The 20420-nt window shown below is 48.4% G+C and overlaps 1 protein-coding gene across 1 annotated transcript in view; it reads right to left on the reverse strand.

Moving 5' to 3' along the window:
* LOC136588084 (gastrula zinc finger protein XlCGF53.1-like) overlaps nucleotides 1-15615 on the reverse strand; it is a 33407-nt gene extending 17792 nt beyond the window's left edge. Inside the window, exon 1 of the mRNA XM_066587027.1 lies at nucleotides 15543-15615. Coding sequence (XP_066443124.1) covers nucleotides 15543-15615 — 73 coding nt within the window. The remainder of the gene's footprint in view (nucleotides 1-15542) is intronic.
* Nucleotides 15616-20420: the final 4805 nt, after the last annotated feature.

The raw sequence follows: 20420 nt of genomic DNA on the forward strand, positions 1-20420 counted from the left end.
CATAACAGCAATGCAATTTTTAATCAAAATACACCTTGCATGGCCGTCGCTATCGAATGGAGCCAGTCAGATAGCTATACCACACAAAACGAACATTTACCAGATATCTACATTATATGTTAAAGGACATTTAATAAACTATGCCAACATAGGGCTAGCTGCAATTTTTCACATTTTGAAGAAAAATTCAACATTTTATATTTTTAGGGGATTTCGGTACTCTACACCTTTTCCCAACGGCTCCCTTGTACCCAATAAAACGCCATGACACCATCTGGCATTCTACCACGTGGGGTGGGCCACAGCTTTATTAAATTAACATTTATTAGCATGAATTTAAATATATTTTTAATAACCTGACCTTATTAAACCGGCTTCCCAAGCTTTCCAAAGAAACCAATATGGTCCCATAAGGCGCCTGTAAGCCCATTGAGGTCTCAAACCGGGCTAAAAGGCCCGCCTTTCTCTAACCCAATCTGGCATGAGAAGCTCTCCGCTATCCCAGCTGTGGCAACGTCCAACACCACCCTTCACCTACCCAACTCCTGGGCGGGCGTCTACTCTTTCCTATACACGCTTCTAGAACTTTCCCTGATAACCCCTACTCTGGCTTACATCTCTTTAGCTCCTCCCCAAACTTTATTAAACTATGGTTGCCCAATCCTGACTAATCTCCGCTCCTCAGTCCCTAGGTAGCCAAATTAACCATTCGGCTGCCCAACAAATCCATTCGGTTATAAAATGGATATAAGAGGCCTTAATAATTTTTTAAAAAAACACGACACATAAATCCCCCCATTTTAAAAACTGGGCTCAGAAGGGAAGGAGCACTGATCTTGCTGGAATGATTTGCGGTAGCTATGTTGCATTTGCAGTACATGGGAACCAAGCCCAAAAGCAACCACATTTTGGAAATTGCCCAACTTAAGGAATTCATCAATGGGTGTAGTGAGTGTTTAGACCCTTAACGTGTTTTCTGAATTTTGGTAACATTGGGTCATTAATATGAAAAATTGCAATAAAATGTACGTTTGACCCCAAATCTATGTATTCACAATTAACACCTATATACACACCATAGGGCAAAATAGCTATAGGCCAGCATACATTATAAACAATACCTCCCAGAGAAAATATACACCAAATCCACAAATACCAAATAATAGAAGAGTTTATTGAAAACACAGAAATCATAAAAAAATAAACAGCCAAACACAAGAAAGAGGCGTAAGATAGCAAAGTGGATATATGAGAGGGACAAATATGACAATCTTATACTAGTATTAAGACAACCAGCATCACAACACATGGAGGTATATGGTGGAAAATCACCAAGTAGAAATGAGAACTAAACACATGCTGACGGGATGCAGAATACCACGATGGGACGGAGAAGACCAACTGGATGGATTGCCCTGCGCCACCGTGACACGCTTCGCCGCCGCCGCTTCTCCCGGGGAAGAGCCATACAAAGCTTTACCTCTTCCATCTGCAGCGCTGCGAGGGCCTTTTCTTTGCAGAATGAGTTCTTTCATCGCTACTATTTGGCCGTATAGATGGTTTTTTACACACCCTTCATAGCATTTTTTGGGAGCAGAGATGTACACAGAAAAAAACGCAACTTGGTAAGCTGTTCAACGGCCGGGTTTAGAGTTCTAAGCCATTGCAGGGGGATCCCATTACAGCTTCTGTGCTCATATGACCTCCAGGATGTAGTATTATGGCAAATGGAGGGAACTGCTTGGTTCCCAAGACATAACAGTACATCATGGGGGCAGGAAGGGGTTAAATATGTCTGGAATAAAAATATATATATCTACTTCTAAGATAAAAAATAAAAAGGAAGAAGTATGTAGTAAACCAAAAGTGGACGTGCCCTGAAGACCACGCATACTATGATAATGAGTTGTAGTGCTTAAGGCCCATAAACTACATTACAGGGCTAAGGGGTCTGGGGAGCTGCGTCACACACTCACCCGTATTACTGTGCCCTGTGAGGTTGGCACATGCACACAGCATGACTCTTTCCACACAGCTGTGTGTACGCACCTCCCATGGAGATGAAAAAGAGCAGCGCTGTGTGAGCGCACAAGCTGCGCGACGGGGCATCGGGGAGCATAAAAAACACAGCTCCCCGGACTCCCCGTTCCCTCGTCTCTGAGCATTGTAATGTAGTTTATGGGCCCCAAAGGAGACGACGGGTTCCCTTCAAAGGGGTTATGTGACTTATTAAATTTTTATGCAAACAGGCCCCTCATGTATAAAAATAAGAAACCTAGACCTCACCTCTCCCGACTTCCTGCGATGCAGCTCCATTGTTTACAGCCTGCAGCAGCCTGTGTATTGGAGGTCACTGGTTGCTGCAGCCATTGTATAATGACTCTATGATAGTCATTGCGCAGCATAGTACATCAACATCATATTTAAAGCTTAGTCACAGACGCACAGCAATACAGTCTGGCCATATACTAGGTGATCAGCAGGTAAATCATACTGTCACTGATCTCCTCTCCTCCTATAGTTTAACACAGATGGACACTACAATCTGCAGCTTCTGTAGTACATCACACTGACAGGACTCTTCTCCTATAGTATAATACAGATAATACACAACAACCTGCAGCTTCTGCAGTACATCACGCTGACAGGACTCTCCTCCTATAGTATAATACAGATAATACACAACAACCTGCAGCTTCTGTAGTACATCACACAGACAGGACTCTCCTCCTATAGTATAATACAGATGGACACTACAATCTGCAGCTTCTGCAGTACATCATACAGACAGGACTCTCCTCCTATAGTATAATACAGACAGGATACTATAATCTGCAGCTTCTGTAGTACATCATAAAGACAGGACTGTCTCCCTATAGTATAATACAGACAGGACACTATAATCTGCAGCTTCTGTAGTACATCACACAGACAGGTCTCTCCTTCTATAGTATAATACAGACAGGATACTATAATCTGCAGCTTCTGTAGTACATCATAAAGACAGGACTGTCTCCCTATAGTATAATACAGACAGGACACTATAATCTGCAGCTTCTGTAGTACATCATACAGACAGGACTCTCCTCCCATAGTATAATACAGACAGTATACTACAATCTGCAACTTCTGTAGTACATCACACAGACAGGACTGTCCTCCTATAGTATAATACAGACAGAATACTACAATCTGCAGCTTCTGTAGTACATCATACAGACAGGACTGTCCTCCTATAGTATAATACAGACAGGACACTACAATCTGCAGCTTCTGTAGTACATCACACTGACAGGACTGTCCTCCTATAGTATAATACAGACAGGACACTACAATCTGCAGCTTCTGTAGTACATCACACTGACAGGACTGTCCTCCTATAGTATAATACAGATAATACACAACAACCTGCAGCTTCTGTAGTACATCACACTGACAGGACTGTCCTCCTATAGTATAATACAGATAATACACAACAACCTGCAGCTTCTGTAGTACATCACACAGACAGGACTCTCCTCCTATAGTATAATACAGACAGAATACTACAATCTGCAGCTTCTGTAGTACATCATACAGACAGGACTGTCCTCCTATAGTATAATACAGACAGGACACTACAATCTGCAGCTTCTGTAGTACATCACACTGACAGGACTGTCCTCCTATAGTATAATACAGATAATACACAACAACCTGCAGCTTCTGTAGTACACCAGATAGACAGGAGTCTCCTCCAATAAAATAATGTAGACAGGACACTACAATCTGCAGCTACTGTAGTCCATCACACTGACAGGACTCTCCTCCCATAGTATAATACATACAGGACACTACAACCTGCAGCTTCTGTAGTACATCATACAGACAGGACTGTCCTCCTATAGTATAATACATATAATACACAACAACCTGCAGCCTCTGTAGTACATCACACAGACAGGACTCTCCTCCTATAGTAGAATACATATAATACACAACAACCTGCAGCCTCTGTAGTAGATCACACAGACAGGACTCTCCTCCTATAGTATAATACATATAATACACAACAACCTGCAGCCTCTGTAGTACATCACACAGACAGGACTCTCCTCCTATAGTATAATACATATAATACACAACAACCTGCAGCCTCTGTAGTACATCACACAGACAGGACTCTCCTCCTATAGTATAATACAGACAGGACACTACAACCTGCAGCTTCTGTAGTACATCATACAGACAGGACTCTCCTCCTATAGTATAATACAGATAATACACAACAACCTGCAGCGACTATAGTACATCATACAGACAGGACTGTCCTCCTATAGTATAATACAGACAGGATAGTATAGTCTGCAGCTTCTGTAGTACATCATACAGACAGGACTCTCCTCCCATAGTATAATACAGACAGTATACTACAATCTGCAACTTCTGTAGTACATCACACAGACAGGACTGTCCTCCTATAGTATAATACAGACAGGACACTACAATCTGCAGCTTCTGTAGTACACCAGATAGACAGGAGTCTCCTCCAATAAAATAATATAGACAGGACACTACAATCTGCAGCTTCTTGTACTACACCACATAGACAGGACTCTCCTGCTATAAAATAATATAGACAGGATACTACAATCTGCAGCTACTGTAGTCCATCACACTGACAGGACTCTCCTCCCATAGTATAATACAGACAGGATACTACAATCTGCAGCTTCTGTGGTACATCCCACAGCCATGACTTTCCTCCTATGATGTAATACAGACAGTACACAACAATCTGCAGTTTCCATAGCACATTATACAGACAGGACTCTCCTCCTATCGTATAATACTGCTAGGTGCACTGTTCAGACACAATCCTCTGCTTCTATGTCTGGCAGGCGAAGGCGTCGTCCTGCTCTCCCTATTCACTGAACTTACATTTATTCTCTTTCAGCACTCCTAGGGTTAATTGCATCCAGTATCTTACTGGGGTCGGCTGCCATTCGTGCTGGACTGAATCATCACCTACCCGGTAGGTTGACACAGTAGTTCCACATCCACAGTCGTTACAGTACAGTACAGCCATGGATCCCGCTGGCTCCAAACCACAGAGGTCTTCCTGAATTCTTCCAGGAGATGATGCATCAACATGAGAGGCAAGAGTAAGTCCTGGCATATCTTCACAATGTGAATACCTGTCTTGGAATATTTTTCCCTGCCATAGTGGTACCGCAGCCCTCTGCTGTTGCAGCAACTGCTGTGCTATCCCCACTAGCAGCCTCGGTTTCTGGCTCCAGCCCTTGCTTGGCTGCACCGCCTCGTTATGATGGAGACTCCGGACAATCTTGCAGTTTTGTTAACCAATGTAACTTGTACTTTGAGCTTTTGACACATTTTTTGCCGTCAGACCGCACCTAATGTCTCACATTTCTGGCCAGGCTTTGGCGTGGATCGATCCTCTCTAGGAGTGCTGTGATCCACTGGTTAATAACCTTGGTCTGTTCAGAGCCTTTTCAGAAGGTTTTTGACGAGCCCGGACGATCTTCTTTAGCTGCCTCCACCCTGTTACGTCTCCGTCAAAATAACCTCACTGTGGGCCAATATGCTATTCAATTACGAACATTGGCCTCAGAGCTGGGTAGAAGAACGCAGCTCTGGTAGCAGCATTTTGAGAGGAACTAGTAGGGCGCATCAAAGACAAGTTGGCAGGTCGTGAGGTCCCTACCTCTTTGGACGCTCTGATTTCTCTGGCTACGAGGATTGATCTGCGGTTCCAAGAAACATCTAAGGAGGTTATGAAAGAGATTATCCGTCTGGTGCCTCGGTTCCAGAAATCACTTGTTCCCCGCCGACCGTTAGTCTAGCTATCCTGAGCCAATGCAGGTGGATCGGTTTAGACTATCTGGGGAGGAGCGCACACACAGACATACTAAGAATTTTTGCTTATATTGTGGTTCTCCATGTCACCTTGTTCATGCTTGTCCCCTGAAACGGGGACACTCCTCCACCTAGGGCCAGTTGGAGAGGCTACCCTAGGTGAGGACTGCTCCTCTCCAAGGCTGAACTTACCTGTAACCATGGTGCTGTCCAGTATCTAGGTTTCAGTGGCGGTCTCCTGGATTCCGGCTCTGCTGGCAACTTCCTCCAACAAGCTTGGACCATTACTGGATTCCTGTTTGGCGTCTCGAGAGACCACTCGTGGTAACCACAGTTAACGGTAGTACCCTCTCTGAGACGATCCAGTTTGTTAAGGAGCTGCTGGAGTTGAGAATTGGCGCCCTCCATTCTGAGAGGATCTCCCTGCTGGTGCTGCCTATGGCGACCAGCTCTCTACTTCTAGGTTTGCCGTGGCTCTGATTACATAACCCCACCTTGCACTGGAGTACGGGTGAGGTATTAAGTTGGGGTACCACCTGCTATACCAAGTGCTTGTGCCCTGTTCACCGGGTCACCTTATCATATAACCTCCAAGGCCTACCAGAGCCTTATCATAGATTTGCAGACGTCTTTGACAAAAAAAGAAAAAGGCTGAATGTCTGCCATCGCATCGCCCATACAATTGTCCTATTGAGCTTGTGCCTGGTTATGTGCCTCCTTGCGGCAGAGTATACCCTCTTTCTCTGCCCGAGACCCAGGCCACGGCTAAATATGTTAAGGAGAACCTGGCCAAAGGGTTCATCCGTATGTCCTTGTCTCCTGCTGGGGCTGTTTTTTTTTTCTTCGTTAGATAGAATTACAAGTTGCTACCGCCCTGTATCGACTATTGTTGTCTTAACGCGATCACTGTCAAGAATAAATATGCGTTACCCTTGATCCCAGAGCTATTTGATCGCCTGCGGGGCGCTTGGATTTTCACCAAGCTTGACATGCGTGGTACTTATAATTTGATCCGCATCTGCAAGGAAGATGAGTGAAAGACGACCTTCAATACCCGAGATGGACACTATGAATACTTGGTGATGCCATTTGGTCTGGTTAACGCTCCTGCTGTCTTTCAAGAATTTGTTAAGGACATTTTCGGAGATCTCTGTCAGCAATGCGTTGTCGTGTACTTGAACGATATCCTGTTTTCCCCTGGATATACACTCGCACTGGAAACAGGTTCGCAGGGTGCTCCAGCGATTAACCCTTTCCAATCCAATTTGTATCCCGCTTTTCCTAGGGGGCTTACTCTTTTTCTGCTGTTATACAACGGCGCTATCTGCTGGCTAAAGCCAGTACTGCATGAGGTGACACGTTGGATAGGCTCCAACAGCAGAGAGGCTGGCAATATACAGTAAGAGAACCCCGACGAATGTCTTCCAACATCAGAGCTGTACAGCCTTAAATCATAATGTCTTCAGACGTCAGACAGTGGATTGGAAAGGGTTAGGGGAGAATCGTCTGTTTGCTAAATTGGAGAAATGTGCCTTTGGATGCGAGTTGCTTCCTTATTTGGGATATGTTGCCTCCAGGCAGGGTTTTGAGATGGACCCTGAAAAAGTCACTGCAGCGCTCAATTGGCCTCGTCCCTCTGGCCTTCGGGCAATCCAACAATTCCTGAGCTTTGTGAACTATTATCATCAGTTTATTCTGCACTTCTTCTCCCTGACTTCTCCCATCTCTGCTCTCACACGGAGAGAGCTGATGCCAGGCAATGGCCGCCGGAGGCAGAATCCGCTTTTCAAGCTCTAAAGGTAGATTTCTCAGCTGCACCCGTGCTGCACTGACCAGAGGGTACAAAGCAGTTCTTTCTGGAGGTTGATGCTTCTTCCTTGGGTGCAGGGGCAGTCTTACTGCAAGAAGGTGCATCTGGCAAGAGGGTGACATGAGTTTTTTTCTCGAAGTCATTTTCCACGGCAGAGCGGAATTATGATTTACTACCTATCAAGATGGCCCTGGAATTTTGGCGGTATCTGCTGGAGGGAGCTTCTCGTCCCATCGTAATTTACACTAACCATAAAAAACTCACGTATCTTCAGACTTCACAGTGGCTTAAGCCCTGCCAAGCTCGGTGGGCCTTGTTTTTCACACGGTTCGATTTTATTTTGTATTTTCAGCCTGCTGACCAGGATATCCAGAGCATTTAACTGTAATGACAATGAAGAGGTTCCACAATTTATCATCGAACCTGCCAAATTGGTAACAATAGCTCCTGTTCGGGTTAAGGATATCCCGCCGGGGAAGACCTTTGTGCCTGAGGCCAAGCGAAGAGGTGTCCTGTCCTATAGTCACTGTTCCAAATTAGCTGGTCATTCTGGGCAACGCAAGACTAGCAAGTTAATTCGCCGTCGGTACTGGTGGCCGTCCATGATAAAGGATATCTGCGATTTCATGTCTTCCTGCACTCAATATAAACTGCAGAAACTGAGACCCGCAGGTCTGTTATGTCCGTTGCCTATATCTGAGGTCCCATGGCAGCATATTGCCATGGACTTTATTACAGATTTGCCTCCGTCCAGTGGCTGTACTGTTAAATGGGTAGTAGTGGACATATTTTTTAAAATGGACATTTTGTGCCTCTGCCCGGTTTGCCTTCTACCAGTCAACTTGCGGAGAAATTCATTGATCACATTTTTCGTCTCCATGGCTTTCCTAAGCATATTGTGTTGGATAGAGGGGTGCAATTTACACCTACTTTGTAAATTGATGGATATATTATCAGACTTCTCCTCGGCCTATCATCCACAGTCCAATGGGCAGGTCGAGCACACCAACCAAATCCTGACCTTATACCTCCACCATTTTACCAATGCCCACCAGGATGATTAGGTCAGTCTACCGTCCTGGGCAGAGTTTTCTCATAACCAGCACATCAGCGACTCCACAAAGTCTTCTCACTTCTTCATAGTATATGGGCATCAACCCAGAATTCCCCTGCCAGTCTCCACTACTTCTTAGCTTTCAGCCACAGCCTCTTCAGCATAGAGATTTGCTAAGATTTGGCAGGAGACCAAGGTGAATCTGGAGAGGTCAGTCACTTCCATAAAGAGGTTTGCCGATTGCAGGTGTAGTCCCTCATCGCAATTTGTCCCAGGGGATAAAGTGTGGCTTTCCTCCAAAGAGATCAGGCTAAGAGTTCCGTCTTATAAGTTTGCCCCACGTTTTGAAGTCAGTTTAAAGTTTTGGAGAGAAGTAATTCTGTTTGTTACAGTCTGTGACTCCCTCCCTATCCCCATGTCTCTCTCCTCAAACCAATTGTGCTCAATGGGTTTTCCAAAAATCCCAGACCATATGCCACTCAGGTCAGTTCAGAGAACATCTTCAAGGTGACGAATATTCTTGATGTTAAGAAGGTTAGAAACAAGACCTTTTTCCTAGTGGATGGGAAGGGTTACGGACCGGAGGAGAGGTGATAGGAGCCATCTGGAAAACATAAATGCCCCACGTCGGATTCAGGAATTTCTGCAAAGAACCAGCAGGGGGGAGGTTCTGTTAGGTGCACTGTTCAAACACAATCCTCTGCTTCCATGTCTGGCAGGCGAGGGAGTCGTCCTGCTCTCCCTGTTCACTGAACTTACATTTATTCTCTTCCAGCACTTCTAGGGTTAATTGCTTCTGGGCCTTCTGCTCAGCTGATGCACCTTTTCTAATCACCTCCCTATATAGCTGCCCTGAGCCTTTCAGTCACTGCTGTAGTGTTGTTGTGTGATTCGTGTCCATAACTCCATGTTTAGCCGCTGCTCCTGCAGTTTCCCTGCTACCTTGCTTTCTGCTCGTGTTCTGTGTCCTCCGTTTGTGTATCCAGCTGTTTTCCTCCTGAGTCTGCCTCTCTGTTTATCCTTGTCAGTCTGTACCTCCTTTGTTCTTGTACATCCCGGTATTGTTCTGTCGTTTGTTTTATAGGTGTTTTGTCCTGTCAGGGTCACTCAGCACCTAGAAGAACACCATGGGGTCGTCCTTATTGGGACAAGTGCTCCGCTTACAAGCAGGGGTATCCCGCTACTGGTTATTAGTTCACAGTAAGATGCTCTTCCTAGTTTCCATCTGAATACAGGGTTTGTACATCTGGTATCTTACCTCCCACACTGGGGTCGGCTGTCAACCGTACTGAACTGGATCATCACCTACCCAGTAGGTTGACACAGTGGTTCCACATCTGCAGTTGTTACAAATACAGACAGGACACAACAAAATGCAGCTTCTGTAGTACATTACACAGCCAGAACAACCCCCGGTTTAGTATAATACAGACAGGATACTACAACCTGCAGCTTCTGTAGTACATCATACAGACAGGACTCTCCTCCTATAGTATAATACAGACAGGACACTACAACCTGCAGCTTCTGTGGTACATCATACAGACAGGACTCTCCTCCTATAGTATAATACAGACAGGACACTACAACCTGCAGCTTCTGTAGTACATCATACAGACAGGACTCTCCTCCTATAGTATAATACAGACAGGACACTACAACCTGCAGCTTCTGTGGTACATCATACAGACAGGACTCTCCTCCTGTAGTATAATACAGATAATACACAACAACCTGCAGCGACTGTAGTACATCATGCAGACAGGACTGTCCTCCTGTAGTATAATACGGACAAGACACTACAATCTGCAGCCTCTGTAGTACATCATACAGACAGGACTCTCCTCCTATAGTATAATACAGACAGGATACTACAACCTGCAGCTTCTGTAGTACATCACACAGACAGGACTCTCCTCCTATAGTATAATACAGACAGGATACTACAATCTGCAGCTTCTGTAGTACATCACACTGACATCTCCTCCTATAGTATAATACAGACAGGACACTACAATCTGCAGCTTCTGCAGTACATCACACAGACAGGACTCTCCTCCTATAGTATAATACAGACAAGACACTACAATCTGCAGCTTCTGTAGTACATCACGCTGACATCTCCTTCTATAGTATAATACAGACAAGACACTACAATCTGCAGCTTCTGTAGTACATCACGCTGACAGGACTGTCCTCCTATAGTATAATACAGACAGGATACTACAATCTGCAGCTTCTGTAGTACATCATACAGACAGGACTCTCCTCCTGTAGTATAATACAGATAATGCACAACAACCTGCAGCGACTGTAGTACATCATGCAGACAGGACTGTCCTCCTGTAGTATAATACGGACAAGACACTACAATCTGCAGCCTCTGTAGTACATCACGCTGACATCTCCTTCTATAGTATAATACAGACAAGACACTACAATCTGCAGCTTCTGTAGTACATCACGCTGACAGGACTGTCCTCCTATACTATAATACAGACAGGATACTACAATCTGCAGCTTCTGCAGTACATCACACAGACAGCACTCTCCTCCTATAGTATAATACAGATAATACACAACAACCTGCAGCTTCTGTAGTACATCATACAGACAGGACTGCCCTCCTATAGTATAATACAGACAAGACACTACAATCTGCAGCTTCTGTAGTACATCACACTGACATCTCCTCCTATAGTATAATACAGACAGGATACTACAACCTGCAGCTTCTGTAGTACATCATACAGACAGGACTCTCCTCCTATAGTATAATACAGACAGGACACTACAATCTGCACCTTCTGTAGTACATCACACTGACAGGACTCTCCTCCTATAGTATAATACAGACAAGACACTACAACCTGCAGCTTCTGCAGTACATCACGCTGACAGGACTCTCCGCCTATAGTATAATACAGATAATACACAACAACCTGCAGCTTCTGTAGTACATCACACAGACAGGACTCTGCTCCTGTAGTATAATACGGACAAGACACAACAACCTGCAGCTTCTGTAGTACATCATACAGACAGGACTGTCCTCCCATAGTATAATACAGATAATACACAACAACCTGCAGCTTCTGTAGTACATCACACTGACAGGACTCTCCTCCTATAGTATAATACAGACAGGACACTACAACCTGCAGCTTCTGTAGTACATCACACTGACAGGACTCTCCTATAGTATAATACAGATAATACACAACAACCTGCAGCTTCTGTAATACATCACACAGACAGGACTCTCCTCCTGTAGTATAATACGGACAAGACACAACAACCTGCAGCTTCTGTAGTACATCATACAGACAGGACTGTCCTCCTCTAGTATAATACAGACAGGACACTACAACCTGCAGCTTCTGTAGTACATCACACAGACAGAACTGTCTCCCTATAGTATAATACAGATAATACACAACAACCTGCAGCGACTGTAGTACATCACACAGGCAGGACTGTCCTCATAGTATAATACAGATAATACACTACAACCTGCAGCTTCTGTAGTACATCACACAGACAGGACTCTGCTCCTATAGTATAATACAGATAATACACAACAACCTGCAGCGACTATAGTACATCACACTGACAGGAAATGTAAGTAAGAATTCATTTTTTTAAGGAGTTAACAATCTAATTAATGGGCAACTATTATAAAACATGAATCTGGAGTCCAAGCAGCCGAGTTTAATCATGCGGAGGGGATATCCGCTCTCCATACAGTCACCCTAGTCCTGAAGACCTGTTCCCGTCCTCCTGTGATTGGTGCTCTTGTGGATCTCCTGGATCCCCTGTGTTTTCTTTGAGGACAGACTGAAGGGAAGTGATCTAATGATTTATTCTCGGCCTATTTGTCCCTCCTGTCCTGCAGATTTGAGGCCAATAAATATGATATACCTACCTGTCAGGAAGCTCCCCCCCGTCGCGGCCGGATCTACTTTCTTTGGCCCAGCGGATGTGCTTGGCACTTTTTTTTTGGAACTCTTGCTTTCCTGCTGCATAGCACTATTACAGCGGCTGGTGTGCCGCGGGAGCCGTCCGTACCGGAAAACTGCATGAAATGGAGCATGCTGCGGGTGGTTTCCCGCACATGTGAGCCGCGCACCAGAGAAAAATGACATCCGTGGGTAATTACCTGTGGGTGTCCAACGATTCCCCATGGGCGCAGATCACGTGTGTGGGACACCCGCGCGGATTTCTTAATTCTGTTTTGCCCGTGGGCGCTGGGCCTCAGGGTTTGTGTCACTTATTTTTATATTTATTCTTATATCTTTATTTTATTTACTAAATTCCTATTATTCACCTACTTATTGCATCTACATCGTATCCAATGGGAGTCCCGCGTACTAGAGGAGCCCCAGTGCCTACAGGCAGGAGGACTCTAACAAGCCGCTCCCCCTGCAGCCAGGCAGGCCACTACCAGCCGTTCTCCTTGCAGCCAGGCAGGCCGGCCACGACAAGCCCCTCCCCCTGCAGCCAGGCAGGAGGACTCTAACAAGCCGCTCCCCCTGCAGGCCGGCCACTACCAGCCGCTCCCCCTGCAGCCAGGCAGGCCACTACCAGCCGTTCTCCTTGCAGCCAGGCAGGCTGGCCACCACAAGCCCCTCCCCCTGCAGCCAGGAAGGCCGGCCACCACAAGCCCCTCCCCCTGCAGCCAGGCAGGCCGGCCACCACAAGCCGCTCCCCCTGCAGCCAGGCGGGCGGCCACCACAAGCTGCTCCCCCTGCGGGCGGGCGGCCACAAGCTGGTCCCCCTGCAGGCAGGCGGGCCGCCACAAGCTGCTTCCCCTGCAGGCAGGCCGCCACAAGCAGCTCCCCCTGCAGGCAGGCAGGCGGGCCGCCACAAGCAGCTCTCCCTGCAGGCAGGCCGCCACAAGCTGCTTCCCCTGCAGGCGGGCCGCCACAAGCAGCTCCCCCTGCAGGCAGGCAGGCGGGCCGCCACAAGCAGCTCCCCCTGCAGGCAGGCAGGCGGGCCGCCACAAGCAGCTCCCCCTGCAGGCAGGCAGGCGGGCCGCCACAAGCAGCTCCCCCCTGCAGGCAGGCAGGCGGGCCGCCACAAGCAGCTCCCCCCTGCAGGCAGGCAGGCGGGCCGCCACAAGCAGCTCCCCCCTGCAGGCAGGCAGGCGGGCCGCCACAAGCAGCTCCCCCCTGCAGGCAGGCAGGCGGGCCGCCACAAGCAGCTCCCCCCTGCAGGCAGGCAGGCGGGCCGCCACAAGCAGCTCCCCCTGCAGGCAGGCAGGACGACTCTGGAAGCTGCTCCCCCTGCAGGCAGGCAGGAGGACTCTGGAAGCTGCTCCCCCTGCAGGCAGGCAGGAGGACTCTGGAAGCTGCTCCCCCTGCAGGCAGGCAGGAGGACTCTGGAAGCTGCTCCCCCTGCAGGCAGGCAGGAGGACTCTGGAAGCTGCTCCCCCTGCAGGCAGGCAGGAGGACTCTGGAAGCTGCTCCCCCTGCAGGCAGGCAGGAGGACTCTGGAAGCTGCTCCCCCTGCAGGCAGGCAGGAGGACTCTGGAAGCTGCTCCCCCTGCAGGCAGGCAGGAGGACTCTGGAAGCTGCTCCCCCTGCAGGCAGGCAGGAGGACTCTGGAAGCTGCTCCCCCTGCAGGCAGGCAGGAGGACTCTGGAAGCTGCTCCCCCTGCAGGCAGGCAGGAGGACTCTAGACGCTACTGCCCCTGCAGGCAGGCAGGAGGACACTAGACGCTACTGCCCCTGCAGGCAGGCAGGAGGACTCTAGACGCTACTGCCCCTGCAGGCAGGCAGGAGGACTCTAGACGCTACTGCCCCTGCAGGCAGGCAGGAGGACTCTAGACGCTACTGCCCCTGCAGGCAGGAGGACTCTAGACGCTACTGCCCCTGCAGGCAGGAGGACTCTAGACGCTACTGCCCCTGCAGGCAGGAGGACTCTAGACGCTACTGCCCCTGCAGGCAGGCAGGAGGACTCTAGACGCTACTGCCCCTGCAGGCAGGAGGACTCTAGAAGCTACTGCCCCTGCAGGCAGGAGGACTCTAGAAGCTACTGCCCCTGCAGGCAGGAGGACTCTGGAAGCTGCTCCCCCTGCAGGCAGGAGGACTCTGGAAGCTGCTCCCCCTGCAGGCAGGCAGGACACTACAAGCTGCTTCCCCTGCAGGCAGGCAGGACACTACAAGCTACTCCCCCTGCAGGCAGGCAGGACACTACAAGCTGCTCCCCCTGCAGGCAGGCAGGAAACTACAAGCTGCTCCCCCTGCAGGCAGGCAGGAAACAACAAGCTACTCCCCCTGCAGGCAGGCAGGAAACAACAAGCTACTCCCCCTGCAGGCAGGCAGGACACTACAAGCTGCTTCTCCTGCAGGCAGGCAGGCAGGACACTACAAGCTGCTTCCCCTGCAGGCAGGCAGGACACTACAAGCTACTCCCCCTGCAGGCAGGACACTACAAGCTACTCCCCCTGCAGGCAGGCAGGAAACAACAAGCTACTCCCCCTGCAGGCAGGCAGGACACTACAAGCTACTCCCCCTGCAGGCAGGACACTACAAGCTACTCCCCCTGCAGGCAGGCAGGACACTACAAGCTGCTTCCCCTGCAGGCAGGACACTACAAGCTGATCCCCCTGCAGGCAGGCAGGCAGGACACTACAAGCTACTCCCCCTGCAGGCAGGCAGGACACTACAAGCTACTCCCCCTGCAGGCAGGCAGGACACTACAAGCTGCTCCCCCTGCAGGCAGCACACTGACGTCTGTATGGGTGATACCTCTTGCAGGAATCTACAAGCCGCTCCCTCAGCCGTCCATCACACAGTGCTGCTCCTGCCCCGTTACCTGCTACCTCCTCTTTGTCACCCTCCACTTCCTGCCTCTGCGCTGTCCTCCTGGATGCGAGTGACGACGTCATCGTGGCCCCGCCCCCTCAGCGCTGTTTCGCTTTCTGCAGCCCGTGGGTGATCGGAGTGACGTCACCGAGCGGCGGACTGTCTGCCGGCAGGGGAGTGGAAGCCATTTTCTTGTAGTCCAATCCTCCCTTCAGACAGCGCAGGTTTGTGGATTGGAGGCCGGCGGCCGTGTAGTAGAGACTGACAGCAAGGGGTCACGTGAGAGCCAGAGAAGGAGAGAGCAGTGCAGCTCCTGCCAGGCGGTGACTGAGGTGTGAGCAGTGCAGGCAGTGACTGACGAGAGAGCAGTGCAGGCAGTGCAGCTCCTGCCAGGCAGTGACTGAGGTGTGAGCAGTGCAGGCAGTGCAGCTCCTGCCAGGCAGTGACTGAGGTGTGAGCAGTGCAGGCAGTGACTGAGGTGTGAGCAGTGCAGGCAGTGACTGAGGTGTGAGCAGTGCAGGCAGTGCAGCTCCTGCCAGGCAGTGACTGAGGTGTGAGCAGTGCAGGCAGTGCAGCTCCTGCCAGGCAGTGACTGAGGTGTGAGCAGTGCAGGCAGTGCAGCTCCTGCCAGGCAATGTCTGTATACAGTGATGTGTAGTTGCAAAACTGGTTTTCGGCCCGAAATACATGCATTTAGGTGAAAACCCTTTCCCCAACACAGCAGTGGCCGCGGTTCCCATTGGCTGTGTTGTATACGGCGTCGCACCGGCAGTTGTGTCGCTCTTATTCCCTTCATTCTCTGGCCACAGGTATGACCTAAGTATGTCGCTGCCCACTATGTGCCCCTCCTGCCGGTGGTCCTTATCAGGGTCTGTTCCTAAAATTACTTCCTTCTGGAAATCCCCTTTAACCCCTTTAAGGACACAACTATTATTTGGGTTTTCTTCGCCATTCTTCACAAACCATAACATTTTTACTTTCTCCGCCCCGTGGCGGGATGAGGCCCGATTTTTGCGCGGCGAGCGGCAGTTTTGTTGGCACCATTTTTGGTACATATAATATAGTATAAAACTTTAGATTTTTTTTTTGAGGGCAAAGAGAAAAAACATGAATTCTGCCGTTTTTTTTCCCTGCAGCGTTATGCAGAATAAATGCCGCGGTCATTGTTTCTGCCGGTTGGTATGATCGCGATACCAAATTTATTTTTTTTAGGTTTTTCTACTTTTTCACAATAAAAAGCCCCTTTTTTGGAAATTCTTCTTTCACATTGTTGCATTAAACGCCCCATGCCTTTTTATTTCTCCGCGGACGCAGCTCTGCGCCGCCCGTTTTTTGTAGTTTTTATTGTTACCGTTTTGAGGTTGCCTTTTTCCTCTCTTTTTTCTTCACTTTTTGCCGCAGGATAAATAGTGTTCCGCTTATTGTACGGGTTGTTATGGATACAATGATGCCAAATATGTGGGGTTTCAAGAAAAGTTTTATCTGAAGGGGGAGGGGAAGAAGCCGCCTTTTTTTCTGTAGGGAACTTAGGCCAGGAGAGCTCTGCTGACTCTTAGTGCGATTCCGCTGTTAGATAGACTGCGGCGGCCATATTAGCTGCAGTTAGCACGAGCTCAGAGAAATCACAGGGAACTAGAGATGAGCGAACGTGCTCGGCCACGCCCCTTTTTCGCCCGAATACCGCGATTTTCGAGTACTTCCGTACTCGGGCGAAAAAATTCGGGGGTTGCCGTGGCAGCGCGGGGGGGTTGCAGCGGGGAGTGGGGGGGGAGAGGGAGAGAGAGAGGGCTCCCCCCTGTTCCCCGCTGCTACCCCCCGCGCCGCCACGCCTCTCCCCACCCCCCGGCGCACCCGAGTACTTTTCACCCGAGTAGTGAAGTACTCGAAAATCGCGGTGCTCGATTGCGAAATCGCCCTTACCGAGTACGTTCGCTCATCTCTACAGGGAACACATCAAATGCGGACTCTGTCTATATTATTATGGGGAGGAACAGCCTTTCACAGAGGGCCAGCTCATAAGCCCCGCCTCCAGCGCTGAACTCATCAATACAGCCTTCGATGAACCAATCACAGCCATTCAATGCAATAGCTGTAAATGGTTCATCGAGCTGATTGGCTGAGCCGCAGCGTTTAAAAGCCAATCAATGCCATCCTCCTGGAGGTGTGGTTTACAAACTCCGTTACCAGGAAGCAGTGTTATGTCGGCGACTGCAAGCAACCACAGACCAGCATGAGGGATACAGTTCGTGCTAGGTAAGTATCACACAGACCGCGGCAACCATGGTATTACGCTCCAATTGATTTCAATAGGAGCCTCACAGACATGCGCTCAAACACCATTTTCAAGTGGTCTGTTCTATTTTTTGCGTTAATGATGGGGTGCACTAAAGCTGCCTCTGAAAGTGAAACTAAAAAGGGGGTACACATCCCCCGAAAATAAGACCCTGTGCTTCTTTTGGAGCAAAAATTAATTTAAGGCCCTTTTAAACACAACAATTATTACTCAAAATTTGTTCAAACGGCTGAAAGTAAGCGCTAATTGTTCCATGTAAACGCAGGCAGTCGTGCACTATTCATTCAATTGTCTTTCAGCGCTGGTTTTTAGCCGGCATAAAATCCATCGTTAAGCCTACTGAGAAATTGTTCCATTTGAATGCAGTTCATTCAGTCTTTTCAGTGACTTAAGGCCCATTTACATGCAACGTTTATCACTCAAAATTCATTCAAACAACTTCAAATGAGCGATAATCGTATGCTGCCGTTGTACACTTTTTGTCTAAACGATGTTTTTAAGCCACAGAGAGATAAATTATCTCTCAACAAGACCGCATGCTGTATTCTCTACGGGAGTTGAGAGATAACATTGTATTCTACCAGCAGCCCTGACAAGAACAATGCAGCTGTGTGCATAGCTGGGCTCTGCAAACAGCTCCTAGGGGCCCTTTTACACGCAAATGAAGATGATAAAGTGTTAACAGACATAGCTCAGTACACACACTGACCAGCCTGGGGGAACAGCTGATCACTGGAGATTCATGAGTAGCGGACCCCTGCTGATTTGATAATCGTAAGTATCTCGTGATTAGGCATAATCACCCACCGCTGGCGCGTCATGCGCTGCCCTGCGCACACGCGTGCTCAGCGGTTGGGACTCGTGTGGCGGATCCAGAGAGATGAGTATGGGGTCTTTGTGGGGCGCCGTGTCAGGGATATTCTGCTTGCAGAGTCCGCCATGGCCGTGGGCATGAGGCCATTCTTGGATTCTTCATTTTTTAGCAATGCCCTACATGTGGACGTAAACTGCTGTTTGCGCACATAATAGTAATATGTAGGTTCAGCCTCAGATTTTTAAATTTTGTGAGGCCAAAAGCAGAAAAACCCTCCCATGATGTGTTACCCAATTCACATTCCATATGTACTTAGGCTGCCTGCGTGTTTGTTTTTATCAGTATTCATCTGCATCTTGTGGTATGGCATTGGGTGCTGGCAGAGCCCAGGGTGTCAGTGCCAATGTGGATTGCTTTTGGGGTGCGGTTCAGCCTGCTTTTAAATTGTGGGCTTTGGATCTGCATGGGGCATAACACATTTCAGTCGGCCTGCCACCCTTTGTATGCTTTTTCTATATGCAAGTGTAGCACTGTGTAGCCACTCTCCTCTTTATATAGTGGACATGTGACCAGTTGTTCATTAGTACTTGGCACCTGTTATAAGCTCCTCTATTTAGCAGTGGGACTGTCTGCGTCTAATGGGAGGTGGTGTATTTGCCTTCCCATCTATGTCCTACTAGTACTTTGGTAAGTAAATATGGCCACTAGAGATGAGCGAGCGTACTCGGATAAGCACTACTCGCTCGAGTAATTGGCTTTATCCGAGTATCGCTGTGCTCGTCCCTGAAGATTCGGGTGCCGCTGCGGCTGACAGGTGAGTCGCAGCGGGGAGCAGGGGAGAGCGGGCGGGAGAGAAGGAGAGAAAGATCTTACCTCCGTTCCTCCCCGCTCCGTGCCGGCACCCGAATCTTTAGCCCCGAGCACAGCGATACTCGGATAAAGCCAATTACTCGAACTGTTCTGGATTATGATTTCTCCAGCAGGCTTTGGGGTATTTTGCCGCTTCCGAATTGTATCGTGTGCACACATCATCGAACCAGATCAGACACAAATGCTGGTCTAAAACTGGGAGAGTCTCTACAATGTGTAGAGGCTCAGGCTTTTTATTATAACACATGACAACCGCCCTTCAATGGGCGTGCAACAGATTACATCAGTAACATATAAGATTCTCATTTGTCGGATCATATAGAATCTCCCACCTCTCTGCCCACCCTCCCTCACGTCCGCCATAGTATGGACTTTGTCTTCTTTAGCATGCAGACAGCCTTAAGGAATTCTGTGTAGTTGAAGTCATTGTTTAACTAGCTTGGGTGAGGAGTGGAAGGGGGCCTAGGTAAACACTCAGTATTGAACACAGGATATACACATAACACTATAGCCCTTAACTCTTAGAGGTCTCTTGTGCAATCCCTATGTACTTAGCTAACATTAGATCAGACATCCTTCACCATCCCATTGTCTAGTAAATACTATGATTAGATTGTGTGTCGATCAAACTCCAGAGCTAAAAGTCATTACAACAGCAAAATACATTTACGTTATACAAATCGATAGACATTTTATACTAAATGATCATCCTGTCTATCACAATCCCCCCTTAAAATGTCTATCCTCTAATTCTCTATCTAATTTTCACAGTTCTCTGCGCATGAGCCTATAACTGGAGCGCGTTGAAGGTTCGTTTTAGGGTCTTCAAGGGGGTGTAGGACTTGTCCACTCCTTCTGGGGATGCATTCAGCAAACTCATGGTGGGAGCGGCTTTTCCAGCATCAGTTTCA

The sequence above is a fragment of the Eleutherodactylus coqui genome, chromosome 13 (assembly GCF_035609145.1).
Source record: "Eleutherodactylus coqui strain aEleCoq1 chromosome 13, aEleCoq1.hap1, whole genome shotgun sequence".
In the NCBI taxonomy this organism is placed as follows: domain Eukaryota; kingdom Metazoa; phylum Chordata; class Amphibia; order Anura; family Eleutherodactylidae; genus Eleutherodactylus; species Eleutherodactylus coqui.